Source organism: Salmo trutta, chromosome 13 (assembly GCF_901001165.1).
Source record: "Salmo trutta chromosome 13, fSalTru1.1, whole genome shotgun sequence".
NCBI classification, from domain to species: domain Eukaryota; kingdom Metazoa; phylum Chordata; class Actinopteri; order Salmoniformes; family Salmonidae; genus Salmo; species Salmo trutta.
Window position 1 is genome coordinate 59,472,991 of NC_042969.1, and position 26,101 is coordinate 59,499,091.

The following is a 26,101-nucleotide window of genomic DNA, read 5'->3' on the forward strand; positions in this document are numbered from 1 at the left end:
GTTTCAGCACCCCACCTTAATGCACCCCACCTTAATGCACCCCACCTTCTAATGCACCGTTTCAGCACCTCACCTTCTAATGCACCGTTTCAGCACCCCACCTTCTAATGCACCGTTTCAGCACCCCACCTTCTAATGCACCGTTTCAGCACCCCACCTTCTAATGCACCGTTTCAGCACCCCACCTTCTAATGCACCGTTTCAGCACCCCACCTTCTAATGCACCGTTTCAGCACCTCACCTTCTAATGCACCGTTTCAGCACCCCACCTTCTAATGCACCGTTTCAGCACCCCACCTTCTAAAGCACCCCACCTTCTAATGCACCGTTTCAGCATCTCTACTCTTCTTTGAGCATGAAGTACCCTCTTTTGTTTTGCGCTATTTCTATGCTTCACGTTATTAAGTTCTGTTTTTGCGTCTTTTACTTTCGGCAAACTATTAACGTTTTAGCAACCAGAAAGCGGCGGAGCGATTTCTGCATAGTGCAACCTTAAAACATGTAAATTCCCTGAGTTTATGAGCCTCAAACGGTCTCTGTAGATGTCATTAACTGGCTCCCCCGGGGTAGAGGCACAACTGAGGCAAGGTGTCACTAGAGATTTCCTAGAACCTTTAATGCACATGATACAAAAAGCTGGTGGCATAGTCGGAACCCGTGGAGAGGGCGACTCATTGGATCTCCAAGTTGGCCCACACGGAGTCTCACTCTGATCCTGCAGCTTCCGCTCCCTGTAGGTCTAAGTTACTGACTGGTTCCAATCACAGCATACTGTAGCATATGGCTTCCAATCCACTGTCTATTAAACACATGGCTGTTTATGAGTGCTTTCACACTCATTATGTGACACGTAGAATTCCAAGAGTTTCCTTGAGTTCCACAACCAGCATGGCAGCATCCATACAACACTATGTAGGTAAAATACTACACTGAACAAAAATATAAAATGCAACATATAAAGTGCTGGTCCCCTGTTTCATGAGCTGAAATAAAAGATCCCAGAAATGTTCAATACGTACTAAAAGCTCATCTCTCTCATTTTGTGCACAAATGTATATATTTTTTCAGTATATGTAGGCCACAGACCAACGTTTTATATAATATAAGCAGTGAGAATAATCAGAAACTGGTTAAAAGCTAAATAAATCTGAATAGAGACAACTGGTCAACCGATTTCAAAGATTGTGTTATAGATTTTGATTATTCAATTAGACTCCCTCATAACTAAGTTGTTTATTTAGTTGTGCAAAGTTCACCATGTTCAAGAGTATAAAAACAACTATCAGTTATGAAATCAACCAATCAATTAATCAACCAATGAAAATTATATTTGATTATCTACAGTACAGCAAATAAAAGTCATCAAATCCAAGTGGGCTACTTACTCTCATTGTGGAGGTGTGAAAAGGCACAGCTCTAGGAAGACAGTGAGGCTCATTGAAGTCACACTCAAACAAATCCAAGTTTCCCTCCCTGAGACAGATGAACAAACACAACCCTTCTACAGAGTCCCACCCCCAAACCCTTCCACTGTCTCCAGACCTGTGTACACAGGGAGGTGTTGGGCTGACAATGAAAGACCTTTAGTGCCCTCAAACAACAAGCCTCTGACTCACATTCCTACCTAGTGTACATACTGCATGTTCTCATTTCCGACCTATTCAGATGGAAGAGTTGAATTTGATGTTGCTTCAGCGTTGAGGTAGCGTTGTGCGGTAGTAGCAGATCCAGCTTGCTAATAGGAGGAGCACTGACTGGATTTCCCAGCCAAGCTAGAGACTTATTCCATATGGGCCCCTTTCCTTATCTGATAAAGCGTGACTCAAGGGATAAGCTCAGCCACAAGTCTAAGCCACATCCAGAGTCTGTCTGCTCCATAGGAAAATACTTTAGGGTCCATCCCTACTATGGCCAACCTGGGATTTGAACCCACAGATCCAGAAAAGCCAAGGTCCGGGTTGACAGTACTGCTCTATAGTCAAACTGGTTGCAATTCAGGGATGGCAGTTCTTTCCACCAACTAACTCACCCACGTTCCAATTCGCCATGACTCATTCCTGGATATTTCATGTTGTTCTGCGATGTTTACTGAGTCATTCTTCCTCCCACCGCCATTTACAATTCATCAGACAAAATGTGACCGCACAACACAAACTCGTAGTGAGCTCTCTAAGCATCATTAGCTTCCCTTATCATATTAGCAGAATGTACTTAGCCTGTTACGCTAACCGAGTGGAAGTGATTAAATGAAGTGTACAGTTAAGAAAGTCAAAGGAGATAACGCTCCAGTAAAATGTTAGGGTAATTGCTTGGCATGTGAGAGATTTGGAAAAGAGTCTGGAGTGAGGATAAATGGCATGGATTCGGCATCTTACAGAAAGTGATTGATGCTCCTTGTTGGGACATTCCGGCACACTCATTTCTAGCCAGCTATTTCCAGGCATTCCCCGAGCACCGGGACTCTGTCTTTCCCTCACTCTCGCAACATCCTCTTTCTTTGAGTAAGTCAGTATCTTTCCCACCGTGCCACTCTCCCTAACATTTAACGACTAGGCCTTTTCTTTGAATCCAAGCATCTCTTCCTCATTTTTGCCTTCTTTCCAATGTGAATCAGTGATGTGTCAGTCTCTCGCTCTTCTATCTCCTTTTTTCTGTTCCTCTTTCTCTCCGTCTTCTGTCCTTCTTGCTATGCACTTCTGCATCCTTTTCCCAGTGAGCAAAACTAGTTACAATGACGTCATTACGACGTCTTTTCTGATGGCATGGTCAAATTACACCGAGTGTACAAAACAACACCTTCCTAATATTGAGTTAAACTCCAGCCTTTTGCCCTCAGAACAGCCTCAATGTGTCAGTGCATAGACTCTACAAGGCGTTGAAAGCGTTCCACAGGGATGCTGGCCCATGTTGACTCCAATGCTTCCCACAGTTGTGTCAAGTTGGCTGGATGTCCTTTGAATGGTGGACCATTGTTGATACACACGGGAAACTGTTGAGCATACCCCGTTCAAAGGCACTTCATTCTTTTGTCTTGCCCATTCACCCTCTGAATGGCACACACACACAATCCACGATCTTTAACCTGTCTCCTCCCCTTCATCTACACTGATTGAAGTGGATTTAACATGTGACATCAATAAGGGATAATAGCTTTCACCTGGTCAGTCTATGTCATGTCATGTTTTGTACACTCAGTGTATATCCTGAGCAGAAAACAACCTAAATCTGATGTATTTTTCGGACGTCTGCTCAACAACCAGAAGAAAATACCAAACACCCCTGTGGGGAATGCCCTAATTGTAGGCCTCTCATCAGGGGTTGGATTGGAACATGTTTTGGTATTGCTTAAATGTTGCACTGTAGACACGCAACAAGGACAGCCGGCGAGTTACCAAGAACAAATTCAGAGAGTACCACTGATACAATGGCATTCTTCATAACCCAAGGGATAAAAGAACCTCACACTCTCCTTAGTGCAGTGAATGCTGGGAAAACAACCACATTGACCTCTTCTTTATCAGGCACAGTTCCGGGGAGGCTGAGGAAAAACCCGGCGGTTTCAGTGACGCTAGTCGCTAGCGCGCGCTAACAGGAACAGCAGCTTCAAACAGCCACATGGAAGACTAGCCCTCCAACAGCATGTTGTGCTGGTGTCTGTGTCCCAAATGGTACCCCATTCCCTATATTCTGTAATACACTACTTTTGACCAGGTCCCATAGGGTAAAATAGGGTGCTATTTTAGAAGCTAACTAGCTTGACAAACCTTTCCAAACACTGGGTACTGGCTAGTTCTATAGGGCAGCAAATATGTGTGGTGCCCAACATCCACTCCACAACATCTAAAAGGCAAAACAACGCACTACAGAAGTCCATGGAAGCACCAAGTCCACACCACCATACAACTAGAACAGCTTTTCTGATACTGCAGCATGCTCTATAGGATCTTCCTAAGACCAGGTTTGTCCAGGTGAGCTCGCTCTCTCTCTCTCTCTCTCTCTCTCTCTCTCTCTCTCTCTCTCTCTCTCTCTCTCTCTCTCTCTCTCTCTCTCTCTCTCTCTCTCTCTCTCTCTCTCTCTCTCTCTCTCTCTCTCTCTCTCTCTCTCTCTCTCTCTCTCTCTCTCTCTCTCTCTCTCTCTCTCCTCTCTCTCTCTCTCTCTCTCTCTCTCTCTCTCTCTCTCTCTCTCTCTCTCTCTCTCTCTCTCTCTCTCTCTCTCTCTCTCTCTCTCTCTCTCTCTCTCTCTCTCTCTCTCTCTCTCTCTCTCTCTCTCTCTCTCTCTCTCTCTCTCTCTCTCTCTCTCTCTCTCTCTCTCTCTCTCTCTCTCTCTCTCTCTCTCTCTCTCTCTCTCTCTCAAGACAGAACCCACTGGCACGGCAGGATGTCAACGAGCTAAACTCAGACCTCACAGCCACACAGCAGAAGATGAATGACCCCATGACCTCCAAGCATTTACACCCTCAGGTTGGAGTTCACTGTGGCCTAGGCTGTGTTCATTAAAAGGGTCATTTCACTCAAATAACAAAATCGCATATTGGTTCCCTTACAATGGAAATGATTCCTCCCCGTTTCAGTCCGTTTGGTTCCTAATGAACACGACTCTAGAGTCAAGACAATCTCTCAGTGACAGACACAGGTGTCTTGAAGCTGGGGGTGTTTGACAGTGAGTGAATAGGATGCCCTTTGAAAGGAAGCGTAAGAGATTCAATTCTGTGAGAATTGAATCAACTCAAGTAAGAACATTTTAGCACAACCACTGTTAATTCAACAGTACAGACTTGGAGATCAGGCCTATTGTAAAACGTTTCTTCTACTAATACAAATACAATCTAGCTGTGCATGTTGCACAAATCTTTTTTATTTTATTTCACCTTTATTTAACCAGGTAGGCAAGTTGAGAACAAGTTCTCATTTACAACTGCGACCTGGCCAAGATAAAGCACAGCAGTTCGACACATACAGAGTTACACATGGAATAAACAAACATACAGTCAATAATACAGTAGAAAAAAGAAACATATATATACAGTGAGTGCAAATGAGGTAAGATAAGGGAGGTAAGGCAATAAATAGGCCATGGTGGCGAAGTAATTACAATATAGCAATTAGACACTGGAATGGTAGACATGCAGAAGATGAATGTGCAAGTAGAGATACTGGGGTGCAAAGGAGCAAACTAAATAAATACAGCATGGGGATGAGGTAGTTGGATGGGCTGTTTACAGATGGGCTATGTACAGGCTGCTCTGACAGCTGGTGCTTAAAGCTAGTGAGGGAGATATGAGTCTCCAGCTTCAGTGATTTTTGCAGTTCGTTCCAGTCATTGGTAGCAGAGAACTGGAAGGAAAGGCAGCCAAAGGAGGAATTGGCTTTGGGGGTGACCAGTGAGATATACATTTAAGTCATTTAGCAGACGCTCTTATCCAGGGCTTTGGGGGTGACCAGTGAGATATACCTGCTGGAGCGCGTGCTACAGGTGAGTGCTGCTATGGTGACCAGTGAGCTGAGATAAGGCGGGGCTTTACCTAGCAGAGACTTGTAGATGACCTGGAGCCAGTGGGTTTGGCAACGAGTATGAAGCGATGGCCAGCCAACGAGAGCGTACAGGTTGCAGTGGTGGGTAGTATATGGGGCTTCGGTGACAAAATGGATGGCATTGTGATAGACTGCATCCAGTTTGTTGAGTAGAGTGTTGTAGGCTATTTTATAGATGACATCGCCGAAGTCAAGGATCGGTAGGATAGTCATCTCCAAAGTCTAAAAACTGTTTGAAACCGTAAAAAGCCCTCAACAAACCCCCCCCCCCCCCCAACTCAAGCAGACATGCACGTACGCACCCCTAGTTTTCTCCCAATTCCACATCCATTCTGGAACGACAAACAATAATTGCAGTGAGTGCAGTCACATTGGTGAGGAAAGCTGGGTCTCCTGAGCCAGAGAGAGTAAGTACAGCATGGCTTGGTCCCTGCTCTGTCCCGCTCTGTGTACTGGTCCTAGATCAGTGTAATATGTACAGTAAACTGTGGCTGCACTGTGGTTCTATTGCTAGGTTCTGTTCTCAGTGCTGGCTTGTTCAGTCATTCACCTCCTCACGTTCGAGCAGAGCTTGGATGGAGATCCTTCCTCTGTCCTCAGGCCAAGGGGGAGGGGCTTAGACACTAGGGGGAGGGGTCAGAGGTATTTATTTACAATGCTCTAGTCTTGAGACTTGTTTCTGCACTCCACTTTCTGCACTGTAGAGATGGAGCTCTACTAAAATAGAGTAAGGTGAGGATACCAACTGTAGTGGAAAGACTAGCCTTTTTTAGACAACAATACTCTTTTCAGACAGAGGTGTCCTCTCCTAGGGCTGTGACAATTATGGAATTTTTGGTAACAATTAATTGTCATGGAAATGGCTGCGGTTACTGTCATAATTTACATTTGTATAAAAATAAAAAAATTTGCTCTTGTAATGCATCATAGCGAGTTTTCAAAGATGCACTACGAGTGAATACAACAGCTTTGGTGACATCCGTCTCAAAAACAAATGTTTATGATCGCTTGCAACTTTTGGAAATGAAGGTTCTCCTCTCTACCGTGCCGATCTGCTTGTAAAATAATTTACCCAATTAAATTAAAAATTAAAAACTGCTATTGGGTAAACTTCTACTTGAATATGAAGTTGAATTCCCCTTCATCTAAAATGAATGTTTTAAGGCGGTTATGATGAAAACAAATTTCAGTTCACGGTTATGCCCATAATTGTCAGTTACATGATAATTGTGATAGCGCTATGACCTCCCCCTCCCTGAATGTTCTCTGAATGCAGATAGGGCACAAAGATATGTTAGGCTATCACATGCCGTCTTAAAGATCCAACCACTGCTTTAAAACAGCATGGTAGCGTGTCGTATTTGGAAAAAACTGACACAGAGAACCCAAAAACAGACACGGAGCATATTTACACAGACTAGATGAAAACAGCGTCCCTTCAAAAGGAGTCTGAATAAGAGATTTGCCACTGACCCAGATTATCTGTGAAGTGAGTAGACTATCTCCCCCCACCCTTTCTCTCACTCTCTTTTCTCAATCCAGCTGTGGGGATCACTATAATCTGCCTTGGCTAGTAAACTCGATACCCACCGTGCTTTAAACCCCCCCCCACACACGCACACACACACACGTGTAAGCCTTCATGGATGGTTCATATTCAAGGCCTAATGGTGGTTAGAATTATAAAGTCGTATACTGGTAGAACTACAAAATATAAAACGCCATTAAAAATCAACCCCAGCTGCTTGACTACAGAATTAGACCAGTGACTGACCGGGTATTGTTCTAGGTCTAAACCTAGGCCATGCTGCCCGATGACAGGACGGTACAGGCGAGAATATGTTTGGTGCGCTGGGTATTTTTGGTGTGCTAATCCATGTGAATACTGACAAAGATGCCAGTCATGCAGAGAAGACCTCTCCCTCTCCCGTGAAGAGCCTTTGCTAGAAATTCTTCCCGGACAGAATTGCACGCACAAGAGACGGAAAGAGAGGGCCCAAAGAGACCGACGTAGAGATAAAATAATGCTCTCAAGGTAAAGCAGTATAGAAACTTCAATGAAGGTCTTAAACTCTTCAGGACAACAAATATGTCCCTCGAGCTAGAGAGAACTAGCAATAATAGTCTAAATTGTATCCACGCAAATTTTGAGATACTCAGCTTAAAATGTGGGTATTTTTGTTTAGCTACGTTTGGAAATTTCCCTGTGAGCATGACGAAAAGTCAGAATTATAAGGTAATGGAATATGTGATGTCATCATCCTTAGACCATTCGTTACAACATTGAGGTCATCTTCAGTAGACTGCCGTTTTCACAACCCTATCTGTCTGACAGTCAGAGCAGCCAGCGACTAACGCCATATGCCTAGTGTGTTTGCCAAGGCAGCGCTTCACTAAGCAACCATGTATAGCACTACAACTCAAAGGCAGCTCAGACGTGAGAAATGGTCTCCTTAACTGCCTGGACTCCTAAATGACAGAGCTCACCTCTGAATAACATCTTAAGATACTGTTTCACTGGTTTATGTGACACATGATACTTGAATGAAAGAGAATAAAGGCGCTGTATAAACATTGTAAACAGATGGTATGAATGACGTCGTCCCTCTTTTCTCGGGCCACAGAACACAAATGTCTTTCCAGACCACAGAAATAATTGAGTATCCTTGGTACAGTAAACAAGTCCTATGTATAAACAGTGCTGTTAGTTTATCAGGATGCCAGAGCGCCTGTGCTGCCTCTCTCTGTAGAGATATATAGCTGTACCCAGCATACCCCTTTGCTTCAGGCATGACACTGATCCCCAGGGTCTGACTGACTGCATCCGGAAATAACTCAGCGACAAAGGGCAGTTAGTTACCCCTGGCCTGGCCTGACCTGCAGCATGTTGCTGGGAGACTGACAGACTGACTTCTGACAGACAGATGGACAGACGGCGAGCAGGCAGACAGACAGACGGTCCTTGGCTACAGAAAGTGTGGCAAATATAGCCTTGATGAATGGACTGTACACTGCCCCCCACCTCCCCTCCAAAAGAAATGACTATGCCAGTCACATGGTGAGTCCCCATCCACCCCCACCGGCAGCTCCAGTGAGAGACACTGAGGACCTGTGTCACGCTTGGCTCGCTGCGCTGCCTCTCGCCGTCTCTCACCACGGCAGGAGTCTAACGCCTTCCACTTACAAGGACCTTATGTCATGCTTAGCTCTGCACAGTTCGGTCTGTGTCTAGTTGCTGGATCTTAAAGACCCGGACAGAACAGAATCTTTGGTGGATTTAAACGGATGCAGAAATAGCTCATGGTAATAATGGTTACGGGATCCAAATCCTTCATGCAGTGCTGCATGAGCTGAGCACACCTGGGTTCACAATGAATGCATATAATACTCGTACTCCCCTCTTGATCCCTCCTCACAATGAAAATGCTAGCATACCAGTTGCAAAGCTCATATGCCAGGGCCTTATTCTTGTTATAACTGGGAACGCTAGCTCACTAAGCTAAAGCCTAGGCATTTGCTCAGGGAGCTAATGAAAACCTTCTGGCTTCAGACTAGGTTACTAATCACGCAGGCATTACGTAATTCACCAAACCACCCCTCTTACATCTTGAAAGTCCGACCGGCAGGTGACAAAGAAAACGTAAGTCTCTACAATCTGTCCGCCTTCGTAGTACCTCCCTTTATAAAGTTACATTACTTATCTGCATGGCTTATGTACAGTGGTGGAAAAAGTACACAATTGTCATACTTGAGTAAAAGTAAAGATACCTTAATAGAAAATAAGTAAGTCACCCAGTAAGATACTAGTAAAAGTCAAAAAGTATTTGGTTTTAAATAAGTATTAAAAGTAAATGTAATAACTAAAATATACTTAAGTATCAAAAGTAAAAGTACAAATAATTTCAAATTCCTTATATTAAACAAGCCAGATGGCACCATTTTCTTGTTGCAACACTCAGACATCATTTGCAAAAGAAGCATGCGTGTTCAGTGAGTCGGCCAGATCAGAGGCAATAGGGATGACCAGGGATGTTCTCTTGATAAGGGTGTGAATTTGACAATTTTCCTGTCCTGCTAAGCATTCAAAATGTAACAAATACTTTTGAGTGTCAGGTAAAATGTATGGAGTAAAAAGTACATTATATTCTTTAGGAATGTAGTGAAGTAAAAGTTGTCAAAAATATAAATAGTAAAGTACAGATACCATGAAAGTACTACTTAAGGAGTTTTTTTTAAGTATTTTTACACCACTGCTTACAGTATGTACATTCCCTGTTATTCCTTCTGCTATTTACATTCTGTCCTTTGTCAATATTTCCCAGTCTAATGGCACAAGGTTAAAACCAAAGGTCATTATGGTTGGCTGTAATAACCATCCTTTCAATTGAAACACCATCCATACAGAGAGAATCACAAATACAATTTAACTGATAGGCCTAAAGGTTGGGGGATCTTGTTGTCCTTAATCAAAAAGGAACTATTATTAACTTGATGTAGATTCGAAAATTGCCTTCTTTCTGACAATCCTGGCAATTGCTTTTCTTGTTGAATTGAGAAAGAGACATTTCTCTAACATTTAGAGCTACAGCCTATTCCAACACATGGGGGTGACAGAGGAGACAAAGACAGATTGTGTCCATTCTGGGATTGCCAGTGATGGTTTTACTGCTGTGTAATGGAAGTAATGCTCCTGTTGGGAACCAAAGCGTAGCCCAGTATACACAGAGGCGCTAGGGCACATTTATCACACAGAGGCCTAAGCATATAAAAGTATTTTAAAGGGAATTGTCTCAAGCGCTTCATTAGGGACATAAGTCCAAGTCTACTGCTCCCTCTCTCTCTTTAGCGCAAAAAGGGACAACAAACAATGGGGTTGCATTGGAAAAACATGGACGCTCCGTCACCACACATCAGCAGTTAAGATAGTTTCACTCCTCGCTTTTCCTCACAAATGTGGACTTCACTGTGCTCTCTACTCCCATCATTTTAGGTTAAACAAATGGTTATCTGGTCATGTGGAGGAACACTTGAGTGGAGACAGACTAAACATGTTGGTCAAAAAGGCTAGAAGCCGAACTACAGCTCCACACATCCAGTTGCTAAGAAACTTCAGGTTTTGTTGTTGTTTTTTAGGGTGGGAATTCACACCCTTTCATATTTTTTAGATAGATAGCGGCGAGAGAGACGGAGACAGAAAGACAGAGAGAGAGATTTTTGTGTCAACATCAGGAGCTGGATAAGGGGCATATTTCTCAGGCAGCTGAGTTATCTCCTTGAGGACCAGTATCAAAATTAATAGTAATTTAATTGATAGTATTACTTTGAATAAACAACCAAATAACTTCTAGTTTGCTATTACCCTGTATCACATAGGTCAATGATGAATTGTGTGAATAGCTAGCCTAACTCAAAGCTAACAGTAGGCTACTCCACTTACCAGTCTCTCCATCTCCTGCTCTCTGAGCCTCTCCTCTCTCTGGCGCCGGTGGTACTCCAAGAGCTCGTCCTCATTGTCGCTGATCTCAGAGATGCTGTTTTTCCGTTCCCGCATGCCCGGGTGGGGGCCCCTCTGATCCCGGGGGCCCCCGGACATCTTCCTATGGCCCCTGGGGCTGGCGAGAGGCGAAGAGCCAGGTAGGGAGCCCAGGCTGTAAGCAGGGGAGAGGACGTTCCCAAAGCTGGCCTTCCTTCCCCCTCCCCCGCTCTCCATCATCATCAGCCCCAAGGTAGGGGAGGGGCTGCGGGCTCGGACCACACTGCCGCCAAACTGGTCCTCCGGGGGGGAGCCGGCCTTGCGTCGGAGCCCGGGGCTCTCCGGGACTCCCAGCTTCCCCAATGATGATGGGCTCTCGGGCGTTCTCAACATGGGGATACTTCCAGGGAGAGCCCCCGGGAGAACAGGCACCCCTCTGCGAGCCATGGAGGGGCTGAGAGGGGGGAGCTCCCTCATGCTGCAGCCCCCACCGCCGCTGAGGTCGAGGTTCCTGCGGGACAGCCGAGGGCTCTCTGGGGGCTGCAGTGTGAGAGGGTGGGTGAAGGGGTGGTGCTGCTGGAGTGGAGAGCCCCCCTGGATGATGTGGACGATGGGGTCCAGGGGAGGCTGGAAGGTCCTGCTGGGCTGGGATAGCAGCTGTCTGGAAGAGCTGGAGGTGAGGGAGCGGTCCGCCTGCTCTCTGAAGGGACTGGCCGGACGCTCCTGGAGGATGGGGCCCGCTTTTGTCCTGGGGCTGGATGGGGAGGAGGACGTGGCGGCGTAGGGGAAATTGGAGGTGAGTCTGGGGCTACTTGGCACTGCGTTCCTGCCCATGTACCCGGCATCGGCTGAGGCAACAGATAGGTGGGTCAGTCTGGGGCTCTCTGAACCCATCACCCCTGGGCTGTCCAGGCTCTGGCCTCTGCGGGCTGGCTTGGGGCTCTGGGGGGCCTCCAGGAGACATTTCCTATGGAGCCTGGGGCTCTCAGGAACCCTCTGCACCCCACCGCCGGGGCTGTAGTTTGTCATTATGGTCCTTGGCTGGGGGATGGGTGGTGTAGTTGTGTAGTTGTAGCTGGATGAGCGGACTGGCACAGGGGGCAGGGATAGGTCCTGGGGGTCCAGGCAGCCGCTGGGAGAAGGGCTGGTGTAGCTGCCTGCGCTGCTGGCCGCCGAGGGAGAGGACAGGGGGGAGAAGGGCGGGGAGGTGTTCTCATAGCTGGAGCCCACTGACATGGCCCCCGGGCTGGTGGGAGGGGAGAGGAGGTAGCGGCCTCCTCCGTTGACCATGGGGGACAGCGGGGAGTGGGGGATTGTGTGGTCTGGCTTTTTTGAGTCTGAAGAGGAAGGCTGGGGATCATCCATGACTAGGGAGTCCATGATGTCCTGGAGGTCCTTTTCGATGGAGCTGACGATGGCACGATGATCGGAGCGTGGGACTCTCTCCCCGGGGGCTGGGTGGTGCGACTGGGATGCTCCTGATTGATGGTTCCCATTGACCAGGCTCTTTGAGTCTGTAGGGAAAACAGAACTAACATCACTCACTAGGCTATACTATGAGTGAAGACTATGACCACTGCAATATATACAGTTATATATTGTGCATATATTATACATTATAGATACCAAAATGTGCAAAATTTACAGTATGGTATATCCCTGAAAACATGACACATAGAAACAGACATAGGCTCTAAGAGCTGAATAGATAATGAGATGATGTTCAGAGAATTGAATGGACTGTATCTTACGGTTGCATCACCACTCATTTATATAAAGTGTCTTGTTACTTTTATTATAGAACCTAAGCCTTTAGCACAAGTACCTTCAATTGGCTTCTATGTTTTATAGGTTGGCCACACTTCAAGCCATCAATTACCTAAGAGCGCTTCTAAATTTAAACCTGCCCACTACCCAACTTAATTCACCCAAATCACAATCTGCATGAAGAAATGCTAATGAGAAAAAGGAAAGAGAAGAGAGAGAAAGATAGAGCGGCGAGAGAGACCAAAAAAAAGAGTGAGAGAAACAGGGGGAGAGATTGAGAGAGAGCGAGAGAGACAAAGGCAGCAAAAGACAGGCTTTGGAAAGATTGAGGGGAAAATGTGCCAGTATAACCCAATTACTGTGCGGCTGGAGAGCAGCGCAGGCCAGGGCACAGTGGTAATTCAATCGAAATCACAGGCAACCCGCAGCCTCCCCATAATGTCAACGTTGTAGATTAGGGAGCACAAGGGGACATCCAGGTGTAATCTATGGTATTAAAATGATATGCTAATAGGCTGCAACCAGGAATAAGCAATGTGATCATTTGTATGATGGCAGGTAAGCTTAGCGGTTAGAGCGTTGGGTCAGTAACTGAAAGGTCGCTGGTTCGAATACCTGAGCCGAAAGGCACTTACCCCTAATTTGCTCCAGGGGCACCGTACTACTATGGCTGACCCTGTAAAACAACATTTCACTGCACCTATCCGATGTATGTGAAAATAACACTGCTGGGTTTTCATGTTCAACAGTTCCTGTGTGTATCAAGAATGGTCCACCACCCAAAGGACATCCAGCCAACTTGACACAACTATGGGAAGCATTGGAGTCAACATGGGCCAAGCATCCCTGTGGAATACTTTCGACACCTTGTTGACCAAACAAATTGAGGCTGTTCTGAGGGCAAAAGGGTGGGGGGGTGAAACTCAATATTAAGGGTTTTTTCATGTTTGGTATACGCAGTATATATAAACAAATTAATGAGATCATGCATCTTTGGCAACTCTTCTATGTGGAAATATGTACTGTATGCATGTGAATATGTATATTAACATATTTCTGTAACATTGATATCATGCACATGTCAAATATGAAAGCCATTCCAAATACAGCTCTGTTTCAAATAGGGTACTTTCAGTCTAGAATAAACAAGCTACTGTGTATCACTGCAGTAAATAACCACCTTAATTTTGCTTTCTATTCATAAATATGATCTCATAGCCCTGGATGATGAAGAGGCTTTACAAATAATGCATAAGCACTATTTGTTCAGCAAAGAGCTGGGAGTAGGCGATCTGCCTGGTCTTTCTACAATGACTCAACCAGAGTTCTTCATCTGCCAAGCAGAAAAACTATTCAAGCATCATGTCATTTTGAGTGACAGCACGACCACCATTTGGCCCCAATACATGTTGGTGTAAATTACAATTATATGGATATTTGTCGGTTACTTGGTTATTCATTTTCCCCATTATTTTGTCAGCCCACAACAGGCCACATGGTCGTAGGATGTCGCCAGCATTTCGATTGTCAAACGTCTCAGAAGATGAATAGACCCACAATGTCAAAAACGTAGAGAATGACCGTGAAAATACATTAGTCTCTGTCCCTGGACGGACCCTACACCAAAGCGGTAAATAATAATAATTATCAGTACTTACATGAATGGGCAAGCCTGCGACTAAGAAATAATGACTTATAACCCAGCTAAAACCCAAACGCTGGTGCCGGCATTTCTACCTCAATAAAGCTGCATTTACCGAAGCCTGTCGTAGCCTACCCGGCTCTCCGCACCCGGGAAGGTTGACAGAGTGATATTCCAGCCGGGTTTCGTGTGCCAGGCGCCGCTACCCTGCTAGCTCGCTCCCCCTCCCTTCCCTGTCCACCGTGCTGATGTGACGGCCTGGTAGTTTACGAGGGCGGGAACTATGGCGTCTGTTTTTCTTCTTAAAGGGGCAGTGCATTCAAAACGTGTTTTATATATATTTCCACATTATGAGCTTGGAATATTACTGTGAAATTGTCTAAATTCTTATAATACCATTTGTGTGTAAGAGCAGTTTGAAAAGACTGCCTGAAATTTCAACTCATTTTGTATAAATTAGGCTGTATAAATTAATTCAATTCAAGGGGCTTTATTGGCATGGGAAACATAAGTTAATGTTGCCAAAGCAAGTAAATTAGTAAATTAATAGACCAATAACAAAGAGAGTTTCGAACCTCTCTGCCAATAAAAGCTAGTTTTCAGGTTACATATCCCTCCCATTAGGCTACTCCAATTAGGTCCCTAACTCAAACCACTCCCAGACTGTCCAAGATAAATTGTGTATGAGAAATAGCCTTTTGCTAAGAAGCTATTTATGTTTATTTTTGCAATTTTAATTTAAAACAATCACCGTAGCTAGGTTTCCATCCAATTGGCGACAGATTTTCATGCAAATATTCTAGAATCTGCATAAAGAAAATATGCACATATTCCCACCAGTGCTGTTTCCACCAAACAGACTTGTTGCGGATAAAAATCAGTGTGTGATGACAGTGCACACAAAATGTATTTTTTCGCTTACATTTTCATATACCAAATAAATGTGTTGTGATGTGTTTCCATCACATTTTCAACTCTACAGACAGTTTGCAGATACAGTACGGGTAGGCCAGTCTACATGAGATTATGGATAAGAGCGATCACAGATTACAAAGGAAGACCCAGCCGTGATGTGCCCAACGATGCCTCTCTACCAGACAAACTCAATGCAATCTATGCACGCCTTGACAATACCAACATCGTACCGGGTGTGAGGGCCGCCACCAACCCAGAAGATTGGGTTTGATCTCGCTCTCCAAGGCCAACATCAGTAAAGTCTTTAATCAGGTCCGCGGGGTACGATGGTATTCCAGGGAGCTTTCTCAGAGCATGTGCAGAACAGCTGGCAGGTATGTTCCCGGTAATTTTCTAAATCTCCTTGTCCCAGTCTGTAATCCCAACATGTTTTAAGTTGACCACCATCATCCCTGTTCCCAAGAACTCTAAGGCTTCATGCCACAATGTACTCCGAGCATGCGCTGACCAACTGGCAAGTGTCTTCACTGACATTTTCAACCTCTCCCTGTCTGAGTCTGTAATACCAACATGTTTCAAGCAGACCACCATAGTCCCTGTGCCCAAGAACACTAAAGTAACCTGCCTAAATGACTACCGACCCGTAGCACTCACGTCTGTAGCCATGAAATACTTTGAAAGGCTGGTCATGGCTCACATCAACACCATTATCCCAGAAACCCTAGACCCACTCCAATTTGCATGCCACCCCAACAGACCCACAGATAATGCAATCTCTATTGCACTCCACACTGCCCTTTCACACCTGGACAAAAGGAACACCTATGTGAGAATGCTATTCATTGACTACAGAACAGCATTCAACACCATAGTGCCTCAAAGCTCATCACTAAGCTACGGACCTTGGGACTAAACACCTCCCTCTGCAACTGGATCCTGGACTTCCTGACGGGCTGCCCCCAGGTGGTAAGGGTGGGTAAAAACACATCCTCCGCGCTGATCGTCAATAGGGGGGCCCCTCAGGGGTGCGTGCTCAGTCCCCTCCTGTACTCCCTGTTCACTCATGACTGCATGGTCAAGCACGACTCCAACACCATCATTAAGTTTGCCGATGACACAACAGTGGAAGGCCTGATCACCGAAAACGATGAGACAGCCTATAAGGAGGAGGTCAGAGACCTGACCATGTGGTGCAAGGACAATAACCTCTCCCTCAACATGATCAAGACAAAGGAGATGATTGTGGACTACAGGAGACGGAGGACCGAGCACGTCCCCATTCTCATCGACGGGGCTGTAGTGGAGCAGGTTGAGAGCTTCAAGTTCCTTGGCGTCCATATCACCAACAAACAAACATGGTCCAAGCACACCAAGACCGTCGTGAAGAGGGCACGACAAAACCTATTCCCCCTCAGGAGACTGAAAAGATTTGGCATGGGTCCTCAGATCCTCAAAAGGTTTCACAGCTGCACCATCGAGAGCATCCTGATGGGTTGCATCACTGCCTGGTATGGCAACTGCTTGGCCTCCGACCGCAGGGCACTACAGAGGGTAGTGTGTACGGCCCAGTACATCACTGGGGCCAAGCTTCCTGCCATCCAGGACCTCTCAGCTTAGAGACAGTGACCTTCCAAGGTAAGGATGGGAAGTGTAATTTAACAATTCCCTGCCTACAATAATGCAGGCCTATTATTATCATGTTTGGTAACATTTGGCCATGTATTTATTTTGAGAGTTTCAATTAGTTGTAAAAATGTCTCAGAACTCTGCTGAATTTCCTCAATTGAAGTTCAGCTAAGTTAACCTCGGCTACTTAACGTTACTAGCTCGGTATTTTAAGTTGTTATATTATCATTAGTAGTCTATTATCAGGTAAAAGCATATGCTTATTATTCATAATTTCTCAAATATTTATTAGCTTATCATTCAGTCAAATACGCTATGCTACAGCCATTGAATCTGTCTTTGAGCATTAAGGGACATTATGTTATTATACTTTTCAATCTTGAAATACAAGGGCAAATGTTATTAAATCAGTGACTGAAATTTTGCACTACATGATATTCACTTCCAGACTTGGAGAGCGCGCAAAGCATTGTAGAACGCCCCTCTGAATAACGGGTGTGGTTTTGGCTTAACTGCGCTGGGAAAAAGCAAGACGTAACTCTACCTACATGTACATATTACCTCAATTACCTCGACACCGGTGACTCTGTACCAGTACCCCCTGTATATAGCCCAGCTATTGTTATTTAACTCCTGCTTTTTAATAATTAGTTATTTTTATCTCTTACTTTTTTGTAGGTATATTCTTAACTGCATTGTTGGTTAAGGGCTTGTAAGTAAGCATTTCACTGTAAGGGCTACACTTGTTGTATTTGGCGCATGTGACAAATTGTCTTAAAAAAATTTTTTAAGACAATGCAGGAGTGGCTTCGGGACAAGTCTCTGAATGTCCTTGAGAGGCCCAGCTAGAGCCCGGACTTGATCCCGATCAAACATCTCTGGAGAGACCTGAAAATAACTGTGCAGCAATGCTTCCCCTCCAACCTGACAGAGCTTGAGAGGATCTTCAGAGAAGAATGGGAGAAACACCCCAAATACAGGTGTGCCAAGCTTGTAGCATCATACCCAAAAAGACTCGAGGCTGTAGTCGCTGCCAAAGGTGCTTCAACAAAGTACTGAGTAAAGAGTGAATATTTATGTAAATGTAGTATTTCAGTTTTTTCTAAATAATGAATTAGCAAAAAATCCTAAACCTGTAACGTTGTAACGTAACAAAATGTGGAACAAGTCAAGGGGTCTGAATACTTTACGAAGGCACTGTATACGCTGCTGCTACTCTGTTTATCATATATTCTGATGCCTAGTCACCTTACCCCTGTACATACAGTATCTCCCTCTATCGATCCAGTATCCTTTCACATTGTAAATATGGTACTGGAACTGACCCTGTATATAGTATGCTTACTTACTTTATCGTGTTCTTCTTATCTTGTGTGTTTTTGTTCTACCTTGTTATTTTTTGTATTACATTGTTAATGATTACTGCTAGTGATGCACCGATATTACATTTTTGGCCCGATACCGATATCCAATATTTTCCTTGCCAAAAAACCGATACCGATAACAGATATTTACAATTTTAGCAGCATTTTAAGCATTCTAGTACAGTTAAATAGTTAACACACACACATGGACGCAGCGGTCTAAGGCACGGCATCTCAGTGCAAGAGGCGTCACTACAGTCCCTGGTTCGAATCTAGGCTGTATCACATCCGGTAGTGATTGGGAGTCCCATAGGGCGGCACACAATTGTCTCAGCGTCGTCCGGGTTTGGCCGGGGTAGGCTGTCATTGTAAATAAGAATAACTGACTTGCCTTGTTAAATAAAGGTTACACACACACACACACCACACTGACCAAAATGAAATTTTGTTGGCATTTACGTATGTCCCCATTACCAGTAAAACATAATCAAAACCTATTTCTTTCACTTACTTGCTGTGCTATTTCGTTGTTCATTTGTTCAGTCGTTTCATTCTCAACCAGGATTTTATGGAACGCCGTTTGGGTCTTTGCTTGTTGACCAATCAGGACCTGAATATGACTGCACGTCACATAATAATTTAACGAGTCCATTCATTTTTTTACATATTTATTACACTATCACTTGTATTTCATGTCACAAGGATTCATCGATACGTATGCTATGATGCTGGTAAAGTTGTCTCGCGCACCTACAGTGCTGGTCAGAAAAAAAGCCAGTTAGCTCATGGATTATAAGTTTTTATTTGATTAATTGTGGTCGGACCCATCTATGTGAAGCTAGCCACAATAAGGATTAGCCACAATAGTGGACTTTGCGGTTAGCCTTCAAAATAAAAGTATTGCATAATTCTATTTGTATTCATTTGCATCACTGTCAATGACATACTTCATTTTGAAGGCAAACCACAAATTCCAATATTGTGCCTAATCCTTATTGTGGCTAGCTTCACAACACATAACCAAGTCCGGTCGAGCAACACTAGCCAGATGAAGCTAGCTGGCTGCTTATAACGTTATCTTGGGCAACAGAGTTAAGTAGCTGGCTAGCTATTTATTTTCATGAACTGAAGTTCAATTTCAATAGGCGAACAACAAGTGGCAACCTTTCTAATACTAATCATTGCTAAGAATAATGAAAATGACTGCAGTTTCTACTGGTCATTGTTTTCAGGCTGGTTGTATTGGTGCTAGCTAGGTACCAAGCTAAAGCTAGCTACCCCAGAAGTTGCAGTCGAACAGATGGTTTATTACCAACGCAGTATTGTAAACACATCATTAGTGGCCGGTGTTTGCAGACTTTTTTGTACAGCTTTGACAATGCTACTGTATCTTTTTTGACATGCGAAGACACAAACGGCATTCCATAGTATGTATGTCTTGAAGCTAATTGCTGTCACGACTTCTGCCGAAGTCGATGCCCCTCCTTGTTCGGGTGGTGCTCGGCGGTCGACGTCACCGGTCTTCTAGCCATCATTGATCCATTTTTCATTTTCCATTGGTTTTGTCTTGTCTTCCTACACACCCGGTTCCAATCCCATTAATTACATGCTGTGTATTTAACTCTCTGTTTCCCCTCATGTCCTTGTCGGAGATTGTTTGTGGTTATGTGTTTGTGTATTTGTATAGGTGTGCGATGGGTATGCTCACCCATGTTTATTTTTATGTACGTTGTTTTTTTGGAGTTTGTTTTATAATAATTAAACTACTCCAGTTACACCAAGTTGGTTTCTCCTGCGCCTGACTTCCCTGCCACCTAAACACACGACAATGACAGAAACTCCGACCAAAATTATGAAGTCAGCAGGAGAGGATACCCCAGACATGGAGATGGAGGAGCGTGTCCAGGAGCAAGCGAAGAAGCTTCACCATCTGTGCGCCGCCATGGATCGCGTTGTCCAGAATATGGACCGCTGGGAGAGACAGGGAGTTCTTCCAGCGCCTCCACCAGCCCAACCGGGGTCTATACTGCGCGCCCCTTCTCAACCTGAACCTGGTGGAATCCGTATATCCATGCCTCAGGGGTACAACGGAAACTCTGCCGGCTGCCAGGGTTTCCTCCTCCAATTAGACCTTTATCTGGCCACGGTCCACCCAGTTCCATCACATTTTTAGTCATTTAGCAGACACTCTTATCCAGAGTGACTTACAGTAGTGAATGTATACATTTAATTTCATGCATTTTTTTGTACTGGCCCCCCGTGGGAATCGAACCCACAACCCTGGCGCTGCAAACACCATGCTCTACCAACTGAGCCACAGTTGGTAGACCGTGAGAAGAGTTTCGCCCTCATCTCGTGCCTCATCGGGAGAGCCCTGGAATGGGCCAGTGCTGTGTGTGGAGAAGGAGATGCGGCGTTGGACCGTTATGAGGAGTTCACCCACCGTTTTCGGGCCGTCTTCGATCACCCACCCGAGGGCAGAGCGGCGGTTGAGCGCCTCTACCATCTGAGGCAGGAGACGAGGAGCGTCCAGGATTTTGCCCTGGAGTTCAGGACCCTGGCAGCCGGTGCGGGATGGAATCACGGGGCCCTGATCGACCATTACCGCTGCAGTCTGTGTGAGGACGTCCGTCGGGAGCTGGCCTGCAGAGACACCACCCTCACCTTCGACCAGCTGGTGGATCTGCCCATCCGGCTGGACAACTTGCTTGCTGCTCGCGGACGTCCAGATCGGGGTCTGGTGGTTCCATCCTCCCGCACCCCCTCTCCTATACCCATGGAGCTGGGAGAGAGGGTGCACAGGGAGACCGGAGGGGGTTCCCGCTCGTGCACCATCTGTGACCGCAGAGGTCACACTGCTGGTCGGTGCCGGGTAGGTTCTTCTGGGAATCGAGGTAGCAGTCAGGGCGCTCTGGCGCCACCCCGGGTGAGTAGGCACCATTCTCATCCAGAGCCCTCTGTTGCCCATATATTTGTGTCTGTCACTTTTCCTGATTTCCCCCCCTTGTTCCCAGCATAAGGCGCTAGTAGATTCAGGTGCGGCTGGGAATTTTATTGATCAAGCGTTTGCTCATAGTTTAGGGATCTCTATTGTACCCGTGGATGTGCCTTTCCCCGTTCACACATTAGATAGTCGACCATTAGGGTCAGGGTTAATCAGGGAGGCCACAGCTCCTTTGAGTATGGTGATGCAGGGGGGTCACAAGGAAAAAATGTGTCTTTTCCTTATTGGCATTCCTACGTATCCCGTGGTGCTGAGTCTACCTTGGTTAACGTGTCATAACCCCACTTTTTATTGGCCACAGAGGGCTCTCACGGGGTGGTCGCGGGAGTGCTCAGGTAGGTGTGTAGGGGTTTCCGTTGGTGCTACTACGGTGGAAAGTCCAGACCAGGTCTCCACCGTGCATATTCCCCCTGAATATGCCGATTTGGCTCTCGCCTTCTGTAAAAAGAAGGCGACTCAATTACCACCCCATCAACAGGGGGATTGTGCGATAAATCTCAAGGGTAGACGCTGCACTTCCCAGGAGTCACGTGTATCCCCTGTCGCAAGCGGAGACATAGGCTATGGAGACATATGTCTCCGAATCCCTGCGTCAGGGGTACATTCGGTCCTCCATTTCACCCGTCTCCTTGAGTTTCTTTTTTGTGAAGAAGAAGGATGGAGGTCTGCGCCCGTGCATTGATTATCGAGGTCTCAATAAGATCACGGTGGGGTACAGTTACCCGCTACCTCTGATCGCCACGGCAATTGAGTTAATGCACGGGGCGCGCTTTTTCACCAAATTGGATCTCAGGAGTGCGTACAACCTGGTGCGTATCCGAGAGGGAGACGAGTGGAAGACAGCATTTAGTACCACCTCAGGGCATTATAAGTACCTCGTCATGCCGCAAGAGTTGAAGAATGCTCCATCAGTCTTCCAATCTTTTGTAGACAAGATTTTCAGGGACCTGCACGGGCAGGGTGTAGTGGTGTATATCGATGACATTCTGATATATTCCGCTACACATACCGAGCATGTGTCCCTGGTGCACAGAGTGCTTGGTCGCCTGTTGGAGCATGACCTGTATGTCAAGGCTGAGAAATGCCTGTTCTTTCAACAGTCCGTCTCCTTCTTAGGGTATCGCCTATCCACGTCAGGAGTGGAGATGGAAAGTGACCGCATTGCAGCCGTGCGTAATTGGCTGACTCCTACCACGGTGAAGGAGGTGCAGCAATTTTTAGGGTTTGCCAATTACTACCCGGAGGTTTATCCGGGGTTTTGGTCAGGTAGCTGCTCCCATTTCCTCACTGCTGAAGGGGGGTCCGGTGCGCTTGCAGTGGTCAGCTGGGGCGGACAGGGCTTTTAGGCAACTGAAGGCTCTGTTTACCTTGGTTCCTGTTTTGGCTCATCCGGATCCCTCTTTGCAATTCATAGCGGAGTTGGAAGCATCTGAGGCTGGGATAGGAGCTGTGCTCTATCAGCGCTCGGGTAAGCCACCTAAGTTCCGCCCCTGTGCCTTCTTCTCTAAGAAGCTCAGCCCGGCGGAGCAAAATTATGATGTGGGGGACCGGGAGCTGTTGGCTGTCGTCAAGGCTTTGAAGGTGTGGAGACATTGGCTTGAGGGGGCTAAACACCCTTTTCTCATCTGGACTGACCACCTCAATCTGGAGTATATCCGGGAGGCGAGGAGACTGAATCCTCACCAGGCAAGGTGGGCCATGTTTTTCACCCATTTTGTGTTTACCCTCTCTTACAGACCAGGCTCCCAGAACGTTAAGGCAGATGCACTGTCCCGGCTGTATGACACAGAGGAGTGGTCCATAGATCCTACTCCCATAACCCCAGCCTCTTGTTTGGTGGCACCGGTAGTGTGGGAGCTGGACGCGGACATTGAGCGGGCGTCACATGCAGAGCTCGTTCCCCCTCAGTGTCCAGCTGGGCGTCTGTACGTTCTGTCTGCTGTCCGCGACCGATTGATCTACTGGGCTCACACGTCACCCTCCTCTGGTCATCCTGGGATCGGTCGGACGATGCGCTGTCTTAGTGGGAAATACTGGTGGCCCACTTTAGCAAAGGACGTGAGGGTTTATGTTTCCTCCTGCTCAGTGTGCGCCCAGTGCAAGGCTCCTAGACACCTACCCAGAGGTAAGTTACAACCCTTACCCGTTCCACAACGGCCGTGGTCGTACTTGTCAGTGGATTTCCTAACCGATCTTCCACCTTCACAAGGTAACACCACGATCCTGGTCATTGTGGATCATTTTTGTAAGTCCTGTCGTCTCCTCCCTTTGCCCGGTCTCCCTATGGCCCTACAGACTGCGGAGGCTCTGTTTACACACGTCTTCCGGCACTACGGGGTGCCTGAGGATATAGTGTCTGATCGGGTCCCCCAGTTTACGTCAAGGGTCTGGAAGGCGTTCATGGAACGTCTGGGGGTCTCGGTCAGCCTTACCTCGGGTTTTCACCCTGAGAGTAACGGGCAGGTGGAGAGAGTTAACCAGGATGTGGGTAGGTTTCTGAGGTCTTATTGCCAGGACCGGCCGGGGGAGTGGGCGGTGTTCATGCCCTGGGCAGAGATGGCCCAGAACTCGCTCCGCCACTCCTCCACTAACCTCTCTCCCTTTCAGTGTGTGTTGGGGTATCAGCTGGTTCTGGCTCCTTGGCATCAGAGTCAGACCGAGGCTCCTGCGGTGGACGACTGGTTCCGGCGCATGGAGGAAATCTGCGACACCGCTCACGTCCACCTTCAGCGCGCCGTACGGCGCCAGAAAGTTGGCGCAGACCGTCACCGCAGTGAGCCCAGTGTTCGCACCAGGGGACAGGGTCTGGCTCTCAACCCGAAAACTGCCCCTCTGCCTGCCCTGCCGGAAGCTGGGTCCTCGGTTTGTGGGGCCGTTTAAAGTCCTGAGGAGAGTGAACGAGGTATGTTGTAGGTTAAAGCTTCCCCCCCATTACCGCATTAACCCCTCGTTCCATGTGTCTCTCCTCAGGCCGGTGGTGGCTGGCCCGCTCCAGGAGGCAGAGGTGCGGGAGGTTCCTCCGCCCCCACTGGACATTGAGGGGGCCCCGGCGTACTCCATTCGATCCATCCTGGATTCGAGACGTCGGGCAAGGGGCCTTCAGTACCTCGTGGACTGGGAGGGGTACGGTCCGGAGGAGAGATGCTGGGTTCCGGTGGAGGATATTTTAGATCCTTCCCTGCTGCGAGAGTTCCATCGTCTCCATCTGGATCGCCCTGCACCTCGTCCTCCGGGTCGTCCCCAAGGCCGGTGTCGACGCGCTGCTGGAGCCGCGCATCGGGGGGGGGGGGGGGGGGTACTGTCACGACTTCTGCCAAAGTCGATGCCCCTCCTTGTTCGGGTGGTGCTCAGTGGTCGACGTCACCGGTCTTTTAGCCATCATTGATCCATTTTTCATTTTCCATTGGTTTTGTCTTGTCTTCCTACACACCTGGTTCCAATCCCATTAATTACATGCTGTGTATTTAACCCTCTGTTTCCCCTCATGTCCTTGTCAGAGATTGTTTGTGGTTATGTGTTCGTGTATTTGTATAGGTGTGCGACGGGTATGTTTACCCATGTTTATTTTTATGTACGTTGGTTTTTTGGAGTTTGTTTTATAATAATTAAACTACTCCAGTTACACCAAGTTGGTTTCTCCTGCGCCTGACTTCCCTGCCACCTATACACACGACAATGACAATAGCAGTGACGCTATTACTGTGTAACTCCAGTAGGGCAACAACTGAAAAATAGCGCACTTGGTAGTGTGTACCGGTGCTCGACCAGTCGGCGAAAGCCAACATCACGAACGGTTGATTGTCAAGGGCAATGAATACCATTATCTTGGCTTTAATGGATTTCACCTTTTGAGTTGTATCGCTGATACAACTCAAGGCACAAGGCTAAACACAGAACAATCACCCACAAATAACAACCACAAACACACCCTAATATATGGGACTCTCAATCAAAGGCAGATAGACAACACCTGCCTTCAACTGAGAGTCCCAACCCCAATCAACACAACATAGAAACACACTCACCAGACTACACATAGAAATACATAAACATAGACCATCAACCAAAAACCCGGAAATACTAAATCAAACACCCTTTAACCTCTTATGGCTAGGGGGCAGTATTTTCACGGCTGGATAAAAAACGTACCCGATTTAATCTGATTATTAGTCCTGCCCAGAAACTAGAATATGCATATAATTATTAGCTTTGGAGAGAAAACACTCCAAAGTTTCTAAAACTGTTTGAATGGTGTCTGTGAGTATAACAGAACTCCTATGGCAGGCAAAAACCTGAGATGGTTCTGTTCAGGAAGTACCCTCTCTGACCATTTATTTTCTTTCTTTGACATCTCTTCCAAAAACTAAGGATCTCTGCTGTTACGTGACAATACCCACGTCTCCAATGGCCTCTCAGAGCCCGGGAAAAACAGGAATGACGTAATTCAAAGCCCTGGCTGAAACAAAGGAGAGCAAAAGCTAAGTGGCCTCTCAGTGGAGTAAGCCTTACGCTCGCGACCCGCCCCGCACCCGGCTTTCGGTTTTTTCCTCAGTTTACAGACAGGCAGATTCCCGGTCGGAATATTATCGCTTTTCTACGAGATAAATTGCATAAAAATTGGTTTTAAACAGCGGTTGACATGCTTCGAAGTACGGTAATGGAATATTTAGAAATTTTTTGTCACATTCTGCGTCATGCTCGTGACCGAGATTTAGCGTTGGGATAGTGTCTAGAACGCACGAACAAAACGCCGCTGTTTGGATATAACGATGGATTATT

General features: G+C 46.4%; 1 protein-coding gene across 18 annotated transcripts in view; it reads right to left on the bottom strand.

Annotated features, from left to right (window-relative positions):
* phldb1b (pleckstrin homology-like domain, family B, member 1b) overlaps positions 1–26,101 on the bottom strand; it is an 83,353-nt gene that overhangs the window by 28,886 nt on the left and 28,366 nt on the right. For 15 of the 18 annotated variants that reach the window (XM_029772891.1, XM_029772896.1, XM_029772893.1 and 12 more), the window contains one exon: positions 10,969–12,518. In XM_029772891.1, the coding sequence (XP_029628751.1) occupies positions 10,969–12,518 (1,550 nt within the window). Of the gene's footprint in view, positions 1–10,968; positions 12,519–14,429; positions 14,660–26,101 lie in introns of those variants that run through there. The other 3 variants (XM_029772903.1, XM_029772906.1, XM_029772904.1) reach the window with 3 other exon arrangements.